This window comes from Berghia stephanieae, chromosome 1, assembly GCF_034508935.2.
Source record: "Berghia stephanieae isolate SIO BIC M18660-M18661 chromosome 1, UCSD_Bste_1.3, whole genome shotgun sequence".
NCBI lineage: Eukaryota > Metazoa > Mollusca > Gastropoda > Nudibranchia > Aeolidiidae > Berghia > Berghia stephanieae.
The window spans coordinates 78,337,560-78,356,249 of record NC_088360.1 but is presented as its reverse complement, the minus strand read 5'-3'; the positions used below and the strand labels follow the sequence as shown (position 1 = coordinate 78,356,249).

The following is an 18,690-nucleotide window of genomic DNA, read 5'->3' as shown; positions in this document are numbered from 1 at the left end:
TTCGTAAACGGGGGACCGCAATCCATCTAAGAGAAGGACACTCCGAACAAAAACCCGGACAGATGGAGTTCGTAAACGGGGGACCGCAATCCATCTAAGAGAAGGACACTCCGAACAAAAACTGGACAGATCGAGTTCGCTAACAGGGGACCGCAATCGATCTAGGAGAAGGACACTCTGAAGCAAAACCGCCACTGCCTTGTGGACAGACCTTGGATGGTCAAAGGCTAAGGAAGCAAATCCTAAAAAACAGCACGCCGAAGACAGAGCAGCGGGGCCGGAAGGCGCAAATATCACAGGAAACTGGAAACTGCCACTGCATGCTTAAATCCCAATATGACACCGGGAACGAAGAAGAAGAAGAAGAAGAATTAAAATACCCAAATATTTGTAAACCAAAACTTGCTCAACAGCTTGATTGTTAATTTTGAGCGGACTGATGGAATTTGTGTTCTTTCTAAAATAAAAAAAATCATTTCTTTGGTTTTTCCTACATTTAATTTCAGGGAGTTATCTTCACACCAACCAACAAATCTGTCGATCTCAGATCTGTATGCCGTTTCATCATCTTTAAATTTAACCCTTGAAGGACAGTGTCGTCAGCAAATTTAAAAATTGGGACCAAGTCACTTGTACAGTCATTTGTGTAAACCGTAAAGAGGCGAGGAGGGAGAACACACCCTTGAGGGGCTCCTGTATTAGTAATTATTTTATTAGATTTGTTTCCATTAATTTCTACAAATTGTGCTCTCTCTAAAAGAAAGTCTAGAATCCAGGAAATCAAATGGGGATTTATATGAGCTTTTATATAGAGCAATATCCACTAAACGTGCTCAAAGTGCTTTAAAGGCTCCTTGGACAACAGCAACACTCAACCCTTAGGACGGGGCATGACGCCTGTTAGGCGGTATTACAATTTTTTTTCGGACAGAGACAACACTGTTAATGCCAGGTACTCATTTTACACCTGAGTATAATGAGAGAATGTGAGTAAAGAGCCTTTTCCAAGGACTCACCTATGTGCCGAACCAGGCTCGAACCCAGGACCTTCCTATCCAAAGCGAGTGTCATACCACAAGACCACATAGCCGTACAATATTGTTGCCTTGGTTTGAGGTGTTTCCATTACAACGGGCCCACAACAATTTGGATTATCAGACCTACAAATAAGTGCACGTCGGCTTTTTAAAGCATTCTAATGCACCCGTTGGCCTTTGATTATATTTTGTGAAGATTAAGCTATTTTATTTTTCCGCACCCGTGGGTTGGTTTCATAAAATACTGTGATGTCGGTAATTAAAACAGGCTTCTCTACTGACTACGACTAATGACTAATGACTCTCTTCAAGTCAGGGGGTTTAACTCTCAAACTTGTTTACTCGATTGTGTTTACTTTGGAATTCCGAGCTCTGTGTTGACCAGGGTTGCCAGTTTGGCATTTTAAATGCCAGATTCCAAAAATCTGGCATTTTTGAAAACCGTTTGGCATTAGAAAAATCATTTGGCATTTGGCATTTTCATTTGGCATTTTCTTTTCTTGTATATTATACTTCAAATGACACCTTTTCTCGACCGTGGTGTAGTGGTTTAGCACTCCACTTAGTAGTCAGTAGGTAAAAAATTACCCCAACGGGAAATTTAGTATAATTTAAAAAAAAAAAGAAAAAAAAAGAAAAGAAAACACGCAAGCCACCAGGATATGATAGTAAATTGTCTATCAAAAGTGAGTAGTTTTCTTAGAGGGGGTGGGAGTCAACAGACTTTGGCATTTTTTTGAGTGTTTTGGCATTTTTTGAGTCTTCTCCTGGCATTTTGTTGAAAAATAATCTGGCAACCCTGGTGTTGACGAAGGCTATGCTCTGGTTCTGTCTGACCGTAGGCCACGGTCTGACACTGTCTTTGACTAATGACTAGATAGATTCCAGTGGGTGCGCAAGTGTAGAAGGAGTAAACAATTCTTGATATAATGGAGACCTATAATGATGAATTCAGACGGAAATTGAATAGGGATCCTGATAAGGGATTCAATAAACTATCGGCGGATGGAAAGGTTTTGGTTTCCTCATTGAGGACTGCACTGGAAGACGCGAAGCAAAGAATTATACGTTTGAGAGACGAAAATGATCAAAAGTTTGTGACAAATTTTCTTAGTTTTCATTTTGTGTTTTCCCTGTCTTTTTATTTCCCATCTAGATATTTTGAGAATAGAAACATACCTAGAAATTCTATGTTTAGAATAGGCGGAAGTGGAAGAACTTCCATTTCCATATAATAATAGTAGGCTAGATATATAATATTAAAGAGTGCCACTCGCCTCAGCCTCAGACTCGGGGAAGACCCTTGCCTTGGCCTTGAATACCTCAAATGACAAATGTCATGGGTTATATATAATACAAAGATATTAAACAATAATATACATTGTAAATATCAAATATATACATAGATATCATAGATATATGATACATAAGTATTCAATAGATTCAAAATTGAAATAATCATGAGTATATATTAAGGTGGCGTTTTTATGCCGCTGTGATTATCCCCAGACACCTGTCTGGGGATAACCAAAATTCATTATCCCCAGACATATATTTGAAACTCCGCTCCTTTAAACAATTATCCACATTCCAGAATATGGAATGTTTCCAAATTTACATAGAAATAAGGAAAGTTCATAAAATATCTATAAAAACATAAAACTAACCAACATTAAATCAGTTGTTACTACATATACACAATATGCGTCGACTTCGAAGTGGATGTCATGGCCGAATGGTTAGTCGTCTGCCCTGGAACTTTTACCAGAATCGACGTTGTGGGTTCGAATCCTGGTTTCGCCACTTGTTTTTTTTTTTGTTTGTTTTTTCTTTGTTTTTGTTTTGTGCGAGTCTATTCTTTTCCCCTTTTTGTTTGGCCTTTTGTTCCGTTTCTGAGCATGAATTTCAAAAAATTGTTTTTATTGAAAAAAAATTATTGTTTTCTTTTTCTCCTCTATCTGACCATTTTCGCTCTCTGAATATTTCTGTTTGTATGCTTTTTAATTATTTATTCTTTTTAGACACTTTTTGAGATCGGAGTGGGGACGAATATGACAATTTGCTAGAAACTAGAAAGGAACCAAGAGAGAGAGAGAGAGAGAGAGAGAGAGAGAAGAGAGAGAGAGAGAGAGAGAGAGAGAGAGAGAGAGAGAGAGAGAGAGAGAAAGTTAAAAAAAAAGAATTAAGGAAAGTTAATAAAATATCTATAAAAACATAAAATCAACCAACATTAAATCAGTCGTTACTATATACACAATATGCGTCCACTTCGAAGTGGGTGTCATGGCCGAATGGTTTAGTCGTCTGCCCTGGAAGTATTACCAGAATCGATGTTGCGGGTTCAAATCCTGGTTCTGCCACAATTTTTTTTTTTTTTTTTTACATTCCGTCTCTTTTTACAGAACAGTGCAAGGGATAAATGTCCCATCCATCCTCCCCCCACCTCTTTTTTTTAAAACTCTCTACTCTCTCTCTCTCTCTCTCTCTCTCTCTCTCTCTCTCTTAGTTCCTTTCTAGTTTCTAACAAATTGTCATATTTGTCCCCACTCCGATCTCAAAAAGTGACTAAAAAGGATAAATGATTACAAATCAAACAAACAGAAATATTCAGAGAGCAACCAAATGGTCAGATAGAGGAGAAAAAAAAAACAATATTTTTTTTAAAAAATAAAAACAATTTTAAGAGATTCATGCTCAGAAACGGAACAAAAGGCCAAACAAAAAGGAGAAAAGAATAGACTCGCACAAAAAAAAAAGGTGGGGGGGGGGGGGGGATGGATGGGACATTTATCCCTTGCAACGTTCTGTAAAAAGAAGAGAAATTTAAAAAAAAAAAAAAAAAAGTGGCGGAACCAGGATTTGAAACCACAAAGTCGAATCTGGTAAAACTTCCAGGGCAGACGACTAAACCATTCGGCCATGACACCCATTTCGAAGTCGACGCATATTGTGTATATGTAGTAACAACTGATTTAATGTTGGTTAGTTTTATGTTTTTATAGATATTTTATTAACTTTCATTATTTCTATGTGCATTCGGAAACATTCCATATTCTGGAATGTGGATAATTGTTTAAAAGAGCGGAGTTGTAAATATGTGTCTGGGGGATAACGAAATTTGGTTATTCCCAAACAGGTGTCTGGGGATAAAACGAATTTTCGTTATCCCCAGACAGGTGTCTGGGGATACCAATTTTCGTTATCCCCAGACACCTGTCTGGGGATAATGACAGCCTTTTTATGAACTCCGTTGGAGGTTCAAATAGTTTTAGATTGTAGTATAGCACGCTGCTTAGTGATTACCGATGTACGTTTATACAATGATAATAAATTAAAGAATAATAACAATAATTTAAAAAGTCAAAAGTAAAAAGAAACATGGCACACAAATACTGATCTCAAATAAATAAATGATTTTAGAAAATTAAAATCGAAGTTTTTTAAGAACATGATAAAAAGTTTTTGAAAAAAAAATAAAGAAAAAAGAAAGATAAAAAGCAAACAAAAATAAAATAAATAAAAAAAAAGAAGAAGAAAAATATGTCTACAATGGGAATCGAACCCGTTACTTTCAAGGTTAGAGTCTGACAGCTTGTCCACTGCGCTACAGAGCCACCTGACTGTTCATCACATTTAATAAGGTCTTTCTAAAACATTATTTTACCTTCAATGTAACTTATATTTTCTAATTTCATATTTCGATTTTTTAAATTATTATTATTTTTATATAAATTTATTAACAAAAACATCCTACGGAAGTCACAATATAACTTTCGCCATGTCCAAATACAGAAACACAATATCGCTGATGAAATTTGGTGGGATGCGCATGCATGACGGAGGTGTATAAAAACGATCCGTTAAGATACACTGTCAATGGAGATGCATAAAAACACTACGATATATTATATCGGGCCATATATGGATTTCATTGTGCAATATAAAAGACATTTCCACGAGGAAGTATAGAGTAACCATTAATATAGATAATATTCGCATGAGATGCTTTAAAGGACTTAGTAAATGTTTCAAATCATATCTAAAAACTATAAGATAAAATTAATATAAAAAGAATTAATTAATAAATGCAAAGGTTAAAACAAAAATAAGAGCTAAATATGGATTACTTCCCTTATTCTGAGATTTTGTCATTTGGCAGAATATCTGAAGTAAAACTAACCAAAAAAATCCGAAATTTTTCTGCTGCTTTCTAGTGGCTATAAAGAGAGTTTAATACTAATAATATTTCAGCTACTTTTAATTGTTAGTTTGGCTGTTTTTGCATGATACAGATAAAAACTGTAACAATGAAAATATGTCTGTTGTGAACGCAAAGTCCCTAAATATCGTCAAGAGCAGATAAACAAATTTTGGTCTGACCAAAATGTTTTGTACAATTATAAATGCACTACAGATTATAAGACCGGAAGATACTTAAATGACAAAGACAATGAAGAAATAAAGTCGAGTGAAGAGGACCTACAAGGACCTGGGCATTGGTAAATGAGTTAGGTCCCTGCCGCCATCTTCCTTTGTTTACACAGAGACCATATTTAAACATTCCATTTCAGTGATCAAGTAAAAAAAAAAAAAATAAATGGCATTAAACTCGATCACACACAAAAAAAAGGCTATTCCACTTTCCTGTCTATTTGAATAGTCAACTAGCAAATGCAAGGCCAAGCAATATTATTTATTTTTACAAATAATATTCACAATAAAGTTTAAAGATAAATCCAAGAACTTCACTATTATACAAGGAATGCAGATTCAGCCCTGTTATTTTTTTGACAGCCTGTTAGTGATTAGTTTTATCAATCAGACTATAAATGTTAACATTAGACACAGTTTTATGTATGTCAACTTTTGGCTGGCGGATGTTTGAGTATTTAACCTAAACTTAAACGCTGGCCATCAATAAGTTTTAAATGTAATGAAAATTCATATTCTTGCTCAGATGCAAAAAGCCATTTTGAAACACATGCATGGTTCGGAGGATAAAGAGGACTTGATGGTCGATGGCGAGTGACATTGAAATAGAGACACTAAAAGTGTAGATTGTGCATGTGTTGTGACGGTGCATAAAATGGTGTTTTTTTTACACCTTCAATAGAGGAGCAAAAAAAACACAACGCTGTTTATAAGATGTGTGAAAACTTTTTCCTTCCTTTTTTCCTTCCTTATTCCAACCAAGATATTAATGTTTTGGATGTCATTATTATTCCAAGAAATCGATCGAATAATGAAAAATTTGATTTCCAGACACCTTTTCCAAGTTTGCTAAATAGATTTTTACTCAAAAAGCCAAAGTCATAAGAAATACCCAACAGTCTGGAAAAATGCCAATTGTATTTTGTGTATCATATACAGTTCACTCCGCTTTTAATCGCACATCGGCTATTGCACACTCCGCTTATACGATACACATTCCTGAAAAACTGAATTTTTTCTAAATAACCACTTTGCTTAGTCGCTACATCTTAATTCCATCTTGGTTTGAGAAAAATACTTTAAAAAATACAATTTAAAAAGGTAATAAAAATGCGTTTCACATTGAACCAGTTCGGCACGTTAATATCGTATCACGTGAAAAAAGCTTTCCTATCAACACAATTCCACTGTCCCTCTGACACCAACTAGGTCAGACACGCAATGCTTGTTAACTGACATCAAAGGATTACCTGACACCATGGGCTAATTGACTCAGCGCTAGCTGTCTGCATCACAAGAAAAAAATAGAAAATAAAAAAAAGAAACAAAAAAAAAAAATCCATAAACTTAAATTTCCCATTTCCTCCTTAACTTGACACAAAATCCATAAAACCACCAAAACAAAAATAAATGTTGGTGCCATTTTTTTGTTCTTTTGTTCTTTAGGGATGACATTATTGAGGAAGAGAGAAATCATCGAGTTGCCTTGGAGGCAAAGATGGAAAAATATTTGGTAGATCTCTACCAGAATCCCAGTGTCAATCTGGAACTTCATCAGCGACTACCAAGAGCAAAGAAAAAAGGCCTTCTTTTTCAAAGAGATGGAGACGAAGAGCTTGATGCTGGTAGTGAATCTTCTGATGTTGAAAACAAGGATCCATCAAACAACAGTCAACTGAATTTGACAGATCCTTCCTTACAGTCAGTAAACACATTTTGAATTTTGATAAATACTATAATAATTGATTTTCTTCTCTTTCCTTAGAAAAACATTTTTGAGTTCGATTTTATCTTATTCAATGCAAAAGTCATTTCATAAATTACAAATTTTAAAAATAATTCCAGCAGTTTCTCTTATTAATTATAATTTTTAACAATTTAGAAAATTACACCCTTCTTCATGGTATCTTTAGATGTCATCGCCAAGACATTTCATGAAGGAAGATAGTCCCTCAAACAAATGTCTGATGTCTACAGGAATAACCTTTGTTGTCCAAAGGGAGCAAAATAGGTGTTTATAATCTTGTCCACAAGAAAAACAAAAGTGCCTGAAGTTGGGTTCAAAATCGGGACCTCCTGGGCAGAGTCACAGTGCAATGCCTTAACCACTCAGCCATCTGGTACCTCATTAATGTAATAAGTTATTAGAGTTATGGTACCTCTTCTCATCCTCTCTCTCTCTCTCTCTCTCTCTCTCTCTCTCTCTCTCTCTCTTCTCTCTCTCTCTCTCTTCTCTCTCTCTCTCTCTCTCTCCATCTCTATGCTGGCTAGATTTGTCACTGCTTTTACAAAAGTTCATGTCTTTCTTTTATTTTCTTCATTAAAGTTTATTGTTATTATCTTGCATTTTTTTGGTTTAATTTTCAGGATGGATTCTCAAATTCAAGATGGCCACCAAACAGGTTTTATACTATTATTGTCTTTTTAATAAACATTATGCACACTCACTACTTGTGCAACTGCCCAGATTTATGTCTTATTAATTTTGCCATTTTATTAATATAACAGTAAACCTTCAGGCCTTAGAATTGACGAAATGCTTTAATTTCTGCATGCCAGTCAGAAACTTACAAACGAAGTCTGATAATCACATTTTCATGAGGTCAAAAATGACTTGCAATATTTGCTAACAACTCTTTGAATATTCGGCATCACTTTTCTGGAACTCCCTTCCAAGACATATCAGAGGCATTGATAATGCAGAATTCTTTTCAAAATACCTCAAAACTTATGTTTTTTATGTGTAACATTGTCGATGTATATTGCTTAGCTTCAGGATTTCTGATTTTCTGCATTGTTATGTATTTCTGTAAACATTTTGAAATTCCATAAAATTTTGAACTTTTGTAAATCCAATTATTAAATGTATTATATCATTGTACGTAGGCCGAAAAAATAAATTTCCTATTAGACAAATAAGCTAGAGACTCAAATATATCACTTCCTCCATCCAGCAAACAAGAAAAAAAAAACATGTCTATTTTTTTATTGTCATAAAAATGGCTTTTGGTTATATGTTGGTGGGCCTACCACAAAAGCTCAGTAGATTTCTTTCTCCTGAATTGGCAACTATGTAGTATTTTAAAGGACACAGAAATATTCTTTAAAATTTGGAAAAGGTCATATATGAACAATGTTCATGGGCATAATTTGCCGTATTAAATCAAGTTTTAGATGCAGGGATATCTTTGTTGAAAAAATATTATTGCAATAGAAAATGTACCGGTTGTATTCATGTTTTTTATAGCAACGAATCTACCTAAAATTCTAACTGACATACCAAGAAAAATGCAATTAAGACTTACAGACTCTACATGGTAATCAAGTATTTTGTGCTCAATCATTTCGTAATCTGGGCATTTTTTTGTATATCCTAATGCTCAATATCATTTGCTTTATGTATTTCATGTAGTATTATTATTTGGTAATACTCAACGCTAAGTAACATTTATATTGCAACAGTTTTAATATCTCAGTCAGTCACTGGGCGAGGTTCCTGACCTCCATAGTGGGCAGGGAGGTACTTACTCGTCTTCTATCCCTCAATATCTGTTTTCCAACTTGCTTTCTGTCTCTATCTTGGAATGAGATTACTTGTTTTTTCCTCAGCCACAGGGTTCGAGCTCAAGATTCAGTTGACAAACGCTTATTATTATTATTATTATTTTTATTATATTATTATTATTATTATTATTATTATTATTATTAGTAGTAGTAGTAGTAGTAGTAGTAGTATTGATCATGGATATAGTTTAACATATTCTCTCTTCTTGACTCATTTAATTATTTCAATAATGATACCATTAATCCAGATGCAGTTATGACATCTTCTGTGATAATTCCTCAACAAAGTGCTCCAGTGAGTAAGGCAGAACTCAATCGACCTCTGCCAAATGCCTTGATGACACAACCCCCTGGGGCCCAGCCTGCATCTCTTGGAAATCAGCCGCAGTATGTGGCACCACCCTACTATACACCAATGTATCAGTACCAATACCCTCAGCAAAATCCATTGCTTACATCCAGCTTAACTAGTATAGCCTCTTCGTCTTATATGGGTCTGCCATCAGTCACTCCGAACAACAATCAAGGAGGTGAGCTTCCCTTCAAATTGGTTCCAACATCGTTGCGACCATTTTTTAATTTAATGGTTAATGATAGTTGTACATATTTTGAAAAAAAAAAAAAAAAAATGAAAACATTTAATGTCAATAGCAAAGAGTTACTTTTAAAATCCTATTTTTTTTATGAAATGGAAAAGGAAAGAAAGCTTGGCCACACAATGATTTTCTTATTAACAATGAGACCATAGTTATTGTTATGTTATTATTTATATACCATGGATATGAAAACCTATATTTTAGGTTATTTTGTATTCCATTTTAAATTAAGCTTTTTAAAAATTTGATTTAAAACCAAACCATTATTGACCTTTATTCTATTTCATTGAATGAAACTGGTGACTCTCAAAATGTTGTTCTTTTTCTCATCTTAAGCGCGTCTTGCAAACAAATTGTTTTTGACAAGCTATTAGATCAATGTGTTGTTCTTCAAATTACTCAAATGCATCCTTTCCTTCACTTAAAGCCCTCTTTTAAGCAGATCCTGTTCTCAATATTCATCCCTTTGTCTTCTCAAGTTTTTTTGTTTTTAATTATTTTAAAAAATTTTTTTCATTCACAAGGGACTCAAGAAAGCAATAAAATCCTTTCCAACGGACAAATAGCGGATCTGAAACAGGGTGATGTCAGTCTAGAAGACTATGCAGCTCATCCTACTTCTAACATTCCTCAGTCTGTTCCTGTGTTCCAGACAGTTGGTAGTAGTGCAGGTCATCAACAGGCATTTGTGCCACCAATGAACTTGAACACACCCATTATGTCCATCTCTAATGGCTCTTTAAGCCAGGATCGGCAAGACAATGTCAGCCATATAACCCGATTACTTCAAGAAATATCTGTCTTGAAAATAGAAAACAAAGAGGTTTGTCCATATCTTATCCTTTTTTTATTTTTCAAGATATTATTTTTGCATCAATTTATAAGCTCTGATTTATTGATGTCTTGTGATCATTGAATAATATGACAAAGACCTTGAATTGCAGTCACTGGGGAGAAACATTTTAGTTATAACAAATGGTGTAAAGAAAAGAGAATTTACTGAGGGGACGATAATGAAATAAATATTGTATTTAAGAAAGAAGAAAAAGACTTATTTAAAGTTACACATAAAAATTTTAAGTTTGAAAAAACGATCCCTTATTAGGCGCTACATGTTATGACCTTTAAATACAATACCAAACAATTGGTTGCCTTCATCTCCAATAACAGACACTTCCACACTCTTAATAACACGAAATGTGAACTTTCTGATCTCAAATCAACTCAACCCAGGTCCATGCATTAGGTTTGAATGAACAATAAGATATTATATTACTTATCTTTCTTAAACCATAACACAAGCATAGGCTTGAATTTATTTTCAGTAAGAAATAGAAGATTAAGTGTGATTCAGATTATGAATATCCGATAACCTTATGTTACTTTTTCATTTTAATCAACTTGGGATTCCTTGATATTTCTGTTGTATCAAACAGTTTTCAAGCAACAATGGATTTAAATTCAAATTCAAATAATGCTAAAACTAAGTTCAACAAAGATAAACATAAAAAAAACTATGGATGTTCATGTGGAAGTGAAAGGTGGAAGTTAAGGAGGATGAGCTCATTTTATCATTTTTGACTGAATATGTTTTTGTAATTCCAATGTGCAGCTGAAAATGGAGCTAAAAGAGCACAAGAGGGATTTGGAGTTAATAAAACTTAATACCGAGGATCAAGACACTAAGAATACAGAGGCTATATTTGGTAAGTATCAATAAATGCATTTTAATTGGAAATAACAATTCCAACTATAGTTTTTAAAAGTCTAGGTTGAACCGAAACGCTATTAAAGCACTTAATCAATTTCTCAATGGACAATCAATGTATCATTTTCCTTGTCTCTTCCCCTTCTTCCCCTTATCCTTGCCATTTTTTAAGGTGGAGGGAAAACTATGCACATGTGCCGGATATTCAGGCTGCAGCATCCAACATGGTGGGCATGTATTTCCCCATTCTGATAAGGTCTCATAAGGCTTTTTTCAATAATTTTTCATATTATCATCTTATTTATGCATTTCTTTTGTTTATTATTTCACTCCATAACTACAAACTAGACAGTCAGGGTATATGTTTTTTGGGTTTTTTAAATTCCCCAATCAATATTGACAGTAATTTTTACTAATTTTTCCAAGTATATTCCTCTTATGGAACAGGCTACCTGTTGGTATCAATTGAGACTTTTAAAAATGTACTTCAGACCATCAGGAAGATACCTTGTTTTTTAAACTTATTTATTTATTTATTTGTTTATTTATTTCTTTATTGATTGATTGATTGATTGATTGATTGATTGGGTTATATTTATTTTGGATATATAACAATGACAGTAATGTCTGGCAGAGTTAGTCGGTTTTTATGAAGAAGAAGAAGAGGAAAATTTTAGGTTTGGGATTATTGTTAACTCTTATTCCAAAAATCTTCTTGCAAATTTATCCCTTTTTTTTTTAAAGTTTCAATTTTATTTTTCATCGTCTGGTTGTTAAGCGTGGACTTGAAAATAATTAAGATAACTTTATTAGTAGTTGAATGTTTATTTTTAGATTTAAATTCCTAAAAATTGAGATAAATATGAATATTTGATTGATTGTAATTGTCAAATTGAGAAATTAGGGGGAGGCATTGGTGTAAGAAAAAAATCTGAAAATGATTTTTTTCTTGTATTTTTCTTTCTTGCTTTGTTTGGCACCTTTTATACACACTTGTTCAGATTTTTATCCATGGTTTTCTTATATTGCCTCAAATTTATTGAGGTCCCTATACATTTTTGTGATTTTAAAAAATGATATCATACTAAACATAAATGTTGTTTAATCTGAATCCCATAAAATGAACATTACAGTTTTCTTTTCTTTAGGGTCACTCCTCAAGGACGATCAATGGGCCAGGAGTGATCAATTCTTGTATCCTGGTGTTCATTTAATAACAATGAACTGATAGATCAAGTTTTGAGTTATACAAATGGTTGCACGTTTCTAATGTAATTATTTATTTCTGTTTAAATAGCTTTAATTGATGAAGTCAGACGTGCTGAGAAAGAAGGTGAGAAAGCAGTATCCCAATTGATTCGATCTGCAAATTTGGACAGGGATGCTGCAAACAGTGATCTGGATAGTGTTCGACTGAGGGCAGCAAAGCGGTAAGAAACATTTGAAAACTGATTTGTCGATTTGATAAAATATTTATATTTTAGAAATAATTAATTTTGCACATTAATATTCCATTTCCACAATATCATTAAGCTCTATAATATACCAACAGACTATATGGATAAAAATTTCCTGGTAGAGCCCTCTTTTGTTCCAGCACTCTTACAATATTTATAATATCATTTCCTTTCACTAGGTATTCATTCACACCTGAGCTCTTTGCGGTAATTAGGACCAGAATTTTGCAATCGTCTTATTATGTGGATAAAAGGGAGTGTTGCATTGGGTTTTACAAATTTGTCATTGTTAAAAGATTGAATGACCGATCTGTTTTTCAATTTGAACCATAGTCACATTGCCATAAGCTGATAAATGGGAGATATTTCAACTTTGTGCCAATTTATTTTGCATTCTGTCCGAAAATTTTATTGCTAATGACCTTTAAATTCAAGGTAAAATTTCTCTGTCTCTCTCTGTCAGCTCTCTATGTGTGTGTGTCTCTCTCTCTCTCTCTCTCTCTCTCTCTCTCTCTCTCTCTCTCTCCCCTCTCTCTCTCTCTCTCTCTCTCTCTCTCTCTCTCTCTCTCTCTCTCTCTCAGTTATTATATCCTCAGAATGACACTTTCTGCCTGATTACAACAACATTTATTTATGCATCATTTAGACCTGTAAATTCTCAGTCAATTAACTGAAATCAGTCAATTTGTCAAATTCAAATATTTAAAAAAAGGAAAGAAAGAAAGAAATAAATAAAAAAAGAAAGAATTCACAAATCATAGTCAATGACCGTAAAGTAAATTAGGAGTGTTCCACAGCGCTACGCATAGCACATGGGGACCGTTTATATTAACGATGTATATATTGTCAAGACTAAGCGACGCTTTTTATAAAAGGCGTGTCTGAACACATCCCTGGGTATTTTCACACATCCTTCGTTAAATTATTTTTTCACTTTCCAAACCCGTCTGATCCCAACTGTAGCCAATTTTTAACTGAGCCACCGAGCGATAAATTTCACTGTTTCATCTAAGCCAAAATTGACCACATTTACCTGGCGAGTCTCAAAAGTATGATAAAGTAAATTGCGAATGTTATGTAGACACCTTCAAATCGAAAGTTAGGATAGATTGCTACAAGCACATTTCGATTGCCTCACGTTGTAAACAAACTGGTTGACCGTTTCTTCACTGATTGAGTACCTGATTATAAGGAACAATGGTAAGTAGCCTAATTAATTCCCGTGCAAATCAGGACGTTTTCTGCCATTGTTTTGCTCAAGCCCAAGCGAGCTTGCTGTTTTGTGGCGATTTACCTTCATTTCGATTCTTTGAATTTTTCCGCTACGCCTGCCGAAGTTTCTTCTTGATAATTCACTTCTGCTTAATAATTCAGTGTATTGGCCAGAAGTCATATTTATTTAAGTTTTTTTTTTTCGGTCATTTACTGATTGAAAATCAAGTTTGCTCATTGTTACATTATTCTAATGTTCTCACAATGGCTTAGCTGTTCGTGGATCGCAATTCAGACTTGTCGAGCATCGATAAAGATGTGAGGAATAAATTCAATAGGTCATGGCTAGAAGTTAAAGATGATAATGGTGATTATTTTTCTGACTATGTCAAAAAAATTCCAGAGGCAGGAATATGATTTTGATGAAGTCATCTTTACCTATATGAATGACATGCTTATTTAGCATTCCTTCTACATCAAATTATGGCAGTCATACTTCCAGTAAGAAATAACACCCACTATTTTAATGTATTGTATTTATCACTCTCCTCTCCAATGATGCCCTTATTTTTAAAAAAATAATTGAATCTTCAGTTTGTCGAAGAGTTTCAGTCAATTTTTATAGAGCTCATTTACAGGTCTAATCATTTCACCTTTCATAACTTATTTTAATTTTGATTCAAATTACATCCCTATCCAAACAGCAATGATGCAATACCCAGCAATTCACAGACAGATGAGTCATGCATAGATGAAACTGAAGAGGTATAGTTCTGGGGTTTGTTTTTTTTCTTTTTCTTTTTTTTTTCTCATTCCATATCACTCTTCTAAGAATTAAAATCATCGAAATCTTGACAGGTGTGTATGAAACTATGCCTGACAAAGCAGGAAGAAAAATTAATGTCATTCTATAACCATCACCACGTCAATTATATATGTTGTGATGGTCATTCAAAATATTTTTTTTGTGTACTTGACAAAAACCACTGGGCTCAAGATGGAGCCGTAGGGTGCACCAAATAATATGCCACTTTCTGAAAATGATAACTGACTGCTTGAAACCATTTGACCTCATTTAGTAGACAAATAGAATATAAACCAGTCAGGAGGAGTGTAGGAGACATCAAAAATATTTGTCAACCTTTGGAGTTAAATCTTATGATCGATCATCAAAAATCAAGTGTAGAACTGTAGGCCATTTATATAAGTTCCAATCGTTTGTTTATAGACGTAAGATTTAGAATCCCTCATATTATCATATACTTGTGTTAATTCAATTGACAATGTTATGTTGCAATAGTTTGGCAGGTTGACATTCATAGTTGTAATTTTATAATAAATTTGGTCAAATTTGTGACTGAGTGAGTAAGAGAAAGAAGTCCTTTAGAGTTGCAAGGCCCATGGAGTTTTAATTAATCCTGGTCTCTGTATTAAATGAACAGTAACAATTGCTTGTTGCCCTTTGGATAGGTCACAAGTCAATCGCAAAAAACTTTCCACCTGACTTAACAGTTTGAGATATTTGGGTAGAGAGGGGCCATGAAAAACCTCAACTGCACATGGGGCAGACACTAGTCCCTTTGCTGATGAGGGGAGTGCTCTACCAACTGAACTTTTGGGATACCTGGTTGTAAGTGAAATCAATAGTGAATTATCAAAATTCAAACATGGCAGTCAAAATTTGATTAATTTTGTTACAAGACAAACTGCTTAGTTGAACCATCAGTGCCATGTAAGTTTATACAGTACCAATGGTGCCAATCTTACCTTTTAAAAAATGCATATTTTTATGCATTTTCATTCATTGTACACATTTTGCTGAGGATTGTACGCTTAGATAAATTTCTATTATTTAATCACTTGTAGCATTCATCATCTTTTTTGGTGTACTTAAACACTATCTGTTTCTTGACCCAAGAGTTCATGAAGTGAGTTCAATATATTATTATATGGCTATATCAGATATATACATGGATCTGAAATTGATATTACTATTCATATACATGTAGTCTATAAAGTGTGAAGTTATATATTCATTTCAATATTGATTATATTATTGCTAGTATGATCTAATTGCCCATTATCAGATTTAGTGCTAATTATCGTTTTTGAAGAATTGTACGCATTTTATCAAAATCTTACTCATTTTGGCTCTCCAGTACACATTTACATGGTCTAAGGTTAGCAGCACTGCAGTACTCGCTATATTCTAGCATCCTCTTAGGAGAAGCCAAAAAGAATGTCGAATCCAATGCTCATGGGAGGTAATCAATACATGTGGTCACCCAGCTCCAGTGTGTCGTATTGCAGAGTGTGCTGGAAGTCAGTGTGCTAGAATCCAGCCAGTACTGTAATGGATTATCATCAGCACGGTCATATTGTTTCTGATGTTCAAATTTTGTTTTTGCTTTTATTTGCGAGATTGATTTACTTTTCATTTGTTTCCTTTTGATCACAGAATGACCTTATAGATTTCACTGTATATCCTGAAAGTGAGATTTCTGATAGCAACTGTGATGAAATGCATGCTACCTCACTCCAAATGGAAAAGCTAATGGAGAGACAGAAGGAAATAACAAAGCAGCAAATTGCTACAGTGATCTCCCAGAGGGATGAGGCTCTAGATAAGGTTAATTTTTTCCTCTTTCTCTCAAATATCCTCAAATATAAATTTATTGTTGATTAAACAAATTATGTGGACATTCCTTTGTGAAATTGGAGTGTCATGTCTTACTTTTTATACCCATCCCCTTCTTTCATTTGTCCCACACTGCACATGTTTCTGTCCTTTGTGAGTATTGAGACTATGCGGTTTTGCTTAGGCTTTGAATCCCTTGTTGACAAGGAGTGAGTTAGATGCATGTGTTTTTAGACCTGTAAATTCTCAGTCAATTAACTGAAATCAGCCAATTCGTCAAATTCAAATAGTAAAAATAAAGGAAAGAAAGAAAGAAAAAAAAATAGGAATGAAATGAAGAAAGAAAGAATTCATGAAACGTAATCGAATGAACGAAACATAATTGGGAATGTTCCATAGCGCTACACATAGCTCATAGGTCGATATATTATTAATGGTCGACATATTGCAAAGGTTAAGTGACACATTTTAGAATTGCCATGTCTGAACACATCCCAGTGTATTGCTACACAGCCTTCATGAAATTATTTTTTCGCTTTTCAAACCTGTCGTGATCCCAAAGGTAGCCAATTTTAACTGAGAAGCCGAGCAATAAATTTCACTGTTTCGTGTAAGCCAATATTGACCACATTGACATGGTGGAAAATAAGATTATGAAAAAGTAAAATGCAAATGCCGGAAGTGCGTTATGTAATAACTTTTCAATCGAAAGTTCAATAAATGCCACTGAGTAGGGCTTCACATTGTAAACAAACTGGTTGACCGTTTCTTCACTGATTGGGTACCGAATTATAAGGAACAATAGTGGTAAGTAATTCACTCCTGCACAAATTAGTTTTCTGCCATTGTTTTGCTCAAGCGTACTCGCTGTTGACGGTTCAAGTTCATTTTGACTCCGTATTTACTTTTTTTTCTCTTTGGATTTGTTCGCACTGTCTGCCAAAATTTCTTCATTATAATTATTGTAATTATAATTCACTTCACCTTATTTAATTCAATGAAATGACATGAAATCATATTTATTCCAGTTTTGATTGTTCTGTCATTAATTGATTGAAAATCAAGTTTGCGTAATTATTTTTTGCTGTTCGTGGATCACAACACAAGATTTGTCGAGCATCTAAAATATAAAGACGATAATGGTGATTATTTATGTATGTCAGAAAAATTCCAGAGGCAGGAATTGGCTTTTATTTGTATTGTTGTCAACGTTTGAAGTATGGCCTTGAATTGGACTTGCCTCATTCAACAGTGGTGATATGATGAACAAAAGCTTGTTTTTCTTTATAATTATATCTGAAGTGTTTGAGTTTATATTTAATCTCAATGGTAGTTTCTTAAGCGGCTTTGTGTAGTACTTATACTTGATTTTGACAACCAGTTTCCTGTTTGGAAAGACTAGCAGAGCTGCCAACCTACTGCAAAAATTGCGGAATTGTACGCATTTTCAGCGATTGTACGCTTGTACGCATTTCCCCCAAGATTGTACCCATTTTCCAGTCGTATTGGATGTTGTTTTACTCGTTATTCATTTTATTACTAGTCCTATTGAAAACCTTGTGACCAAGTGGATATTCATTATTTTTTTGCCAATAATGATCATCATCTGGTAGGTAGAATTTCTGAAAGGAATTTGGAATTATGAGTCTTGGGAACATCCAATTGTGCTGCAATTGAGCTTGTGCGTGTATTATGTAGAAAATTATACTTCCTCTTTATTTTCACAATGGTTAGTATCCGTCGATTTCAACGGATTGTAACCATTTTTTATTAAATCTCCCATTTTGAGTTTCCCATTGTACACATTCTATAACAATTGGTTTGCACTCTGGGACTAGTATTAATTACCTCATCAGTGGAAACTTTGTTTGGCGCATTGTTTGACTTTGATGAAGTCATCATTACTTATAATATTATATGAATGTCATGCTTATTTAGCATTCCTACTTCATCAAATCAATGGTAGTCATACTTCCAGTAAGTAATAGCACCCATCATTTTAATGTATTGTATTTAATCACCTTCGTCTCTAATGATTCCCTTATTT

General features: G+C 34.0%; 1 protein-coding gene across 4 annotated transcripts in view; it reads left to right on the top strand.

Moving 5' to 3' along the window:
• Positions 1-1,809: 1,809 nt before the first annotated feature.
• Positions 1,810-18,690, top strand: part of LOC144958077 (uncharacterized) — a 32,463-nt gene continuing 15,582 nt past the window's right edge. For 3 of the 4 annotated variants that reach the window (XR_013642328.1, XR_013642330.1, XM_078889692.1), the window contains exons 1-9: positions 1,830-2,130; positions 6,915-7,169; positions 7,836-7,870; positions 9,281-9,562; positions 10,153-10,451; positions 11,241-11,334; positions 12,634-12,766; positions 14,710-14,770; positions 16,464-16,634. Coding sequence is in view for 1 of the 4 variants with exons in the window: in XM_078889692.1 (XP_078745818.1) it covers positions 1,967-2,130; positions 6,915-7,169; positions 7,836-7,870; positions 9,281-9,562; positions 10,153-10,451; positions 11,241-11,334; positions 12,634-12,766; positions 14,710-14,770; positions 16,464-16,634 (1,494 nt within the window). In the remaining 3 variants the exon portion in view is untranslated. Of the gene's footprint in view, positions 2,131-6,914; positions 7,170-7,835; positions 7,871-9,280; positions 9,563-10,152; positions 10,452-11,240; positions 11,335-12,633; positions 12,767-14,709; positions 14,771-16,463; positions 16,635-18,690 lie in introns of all 4 variants that reach the window. The other variant, XR_013642329.1, reaches the window with a different exon arrangement.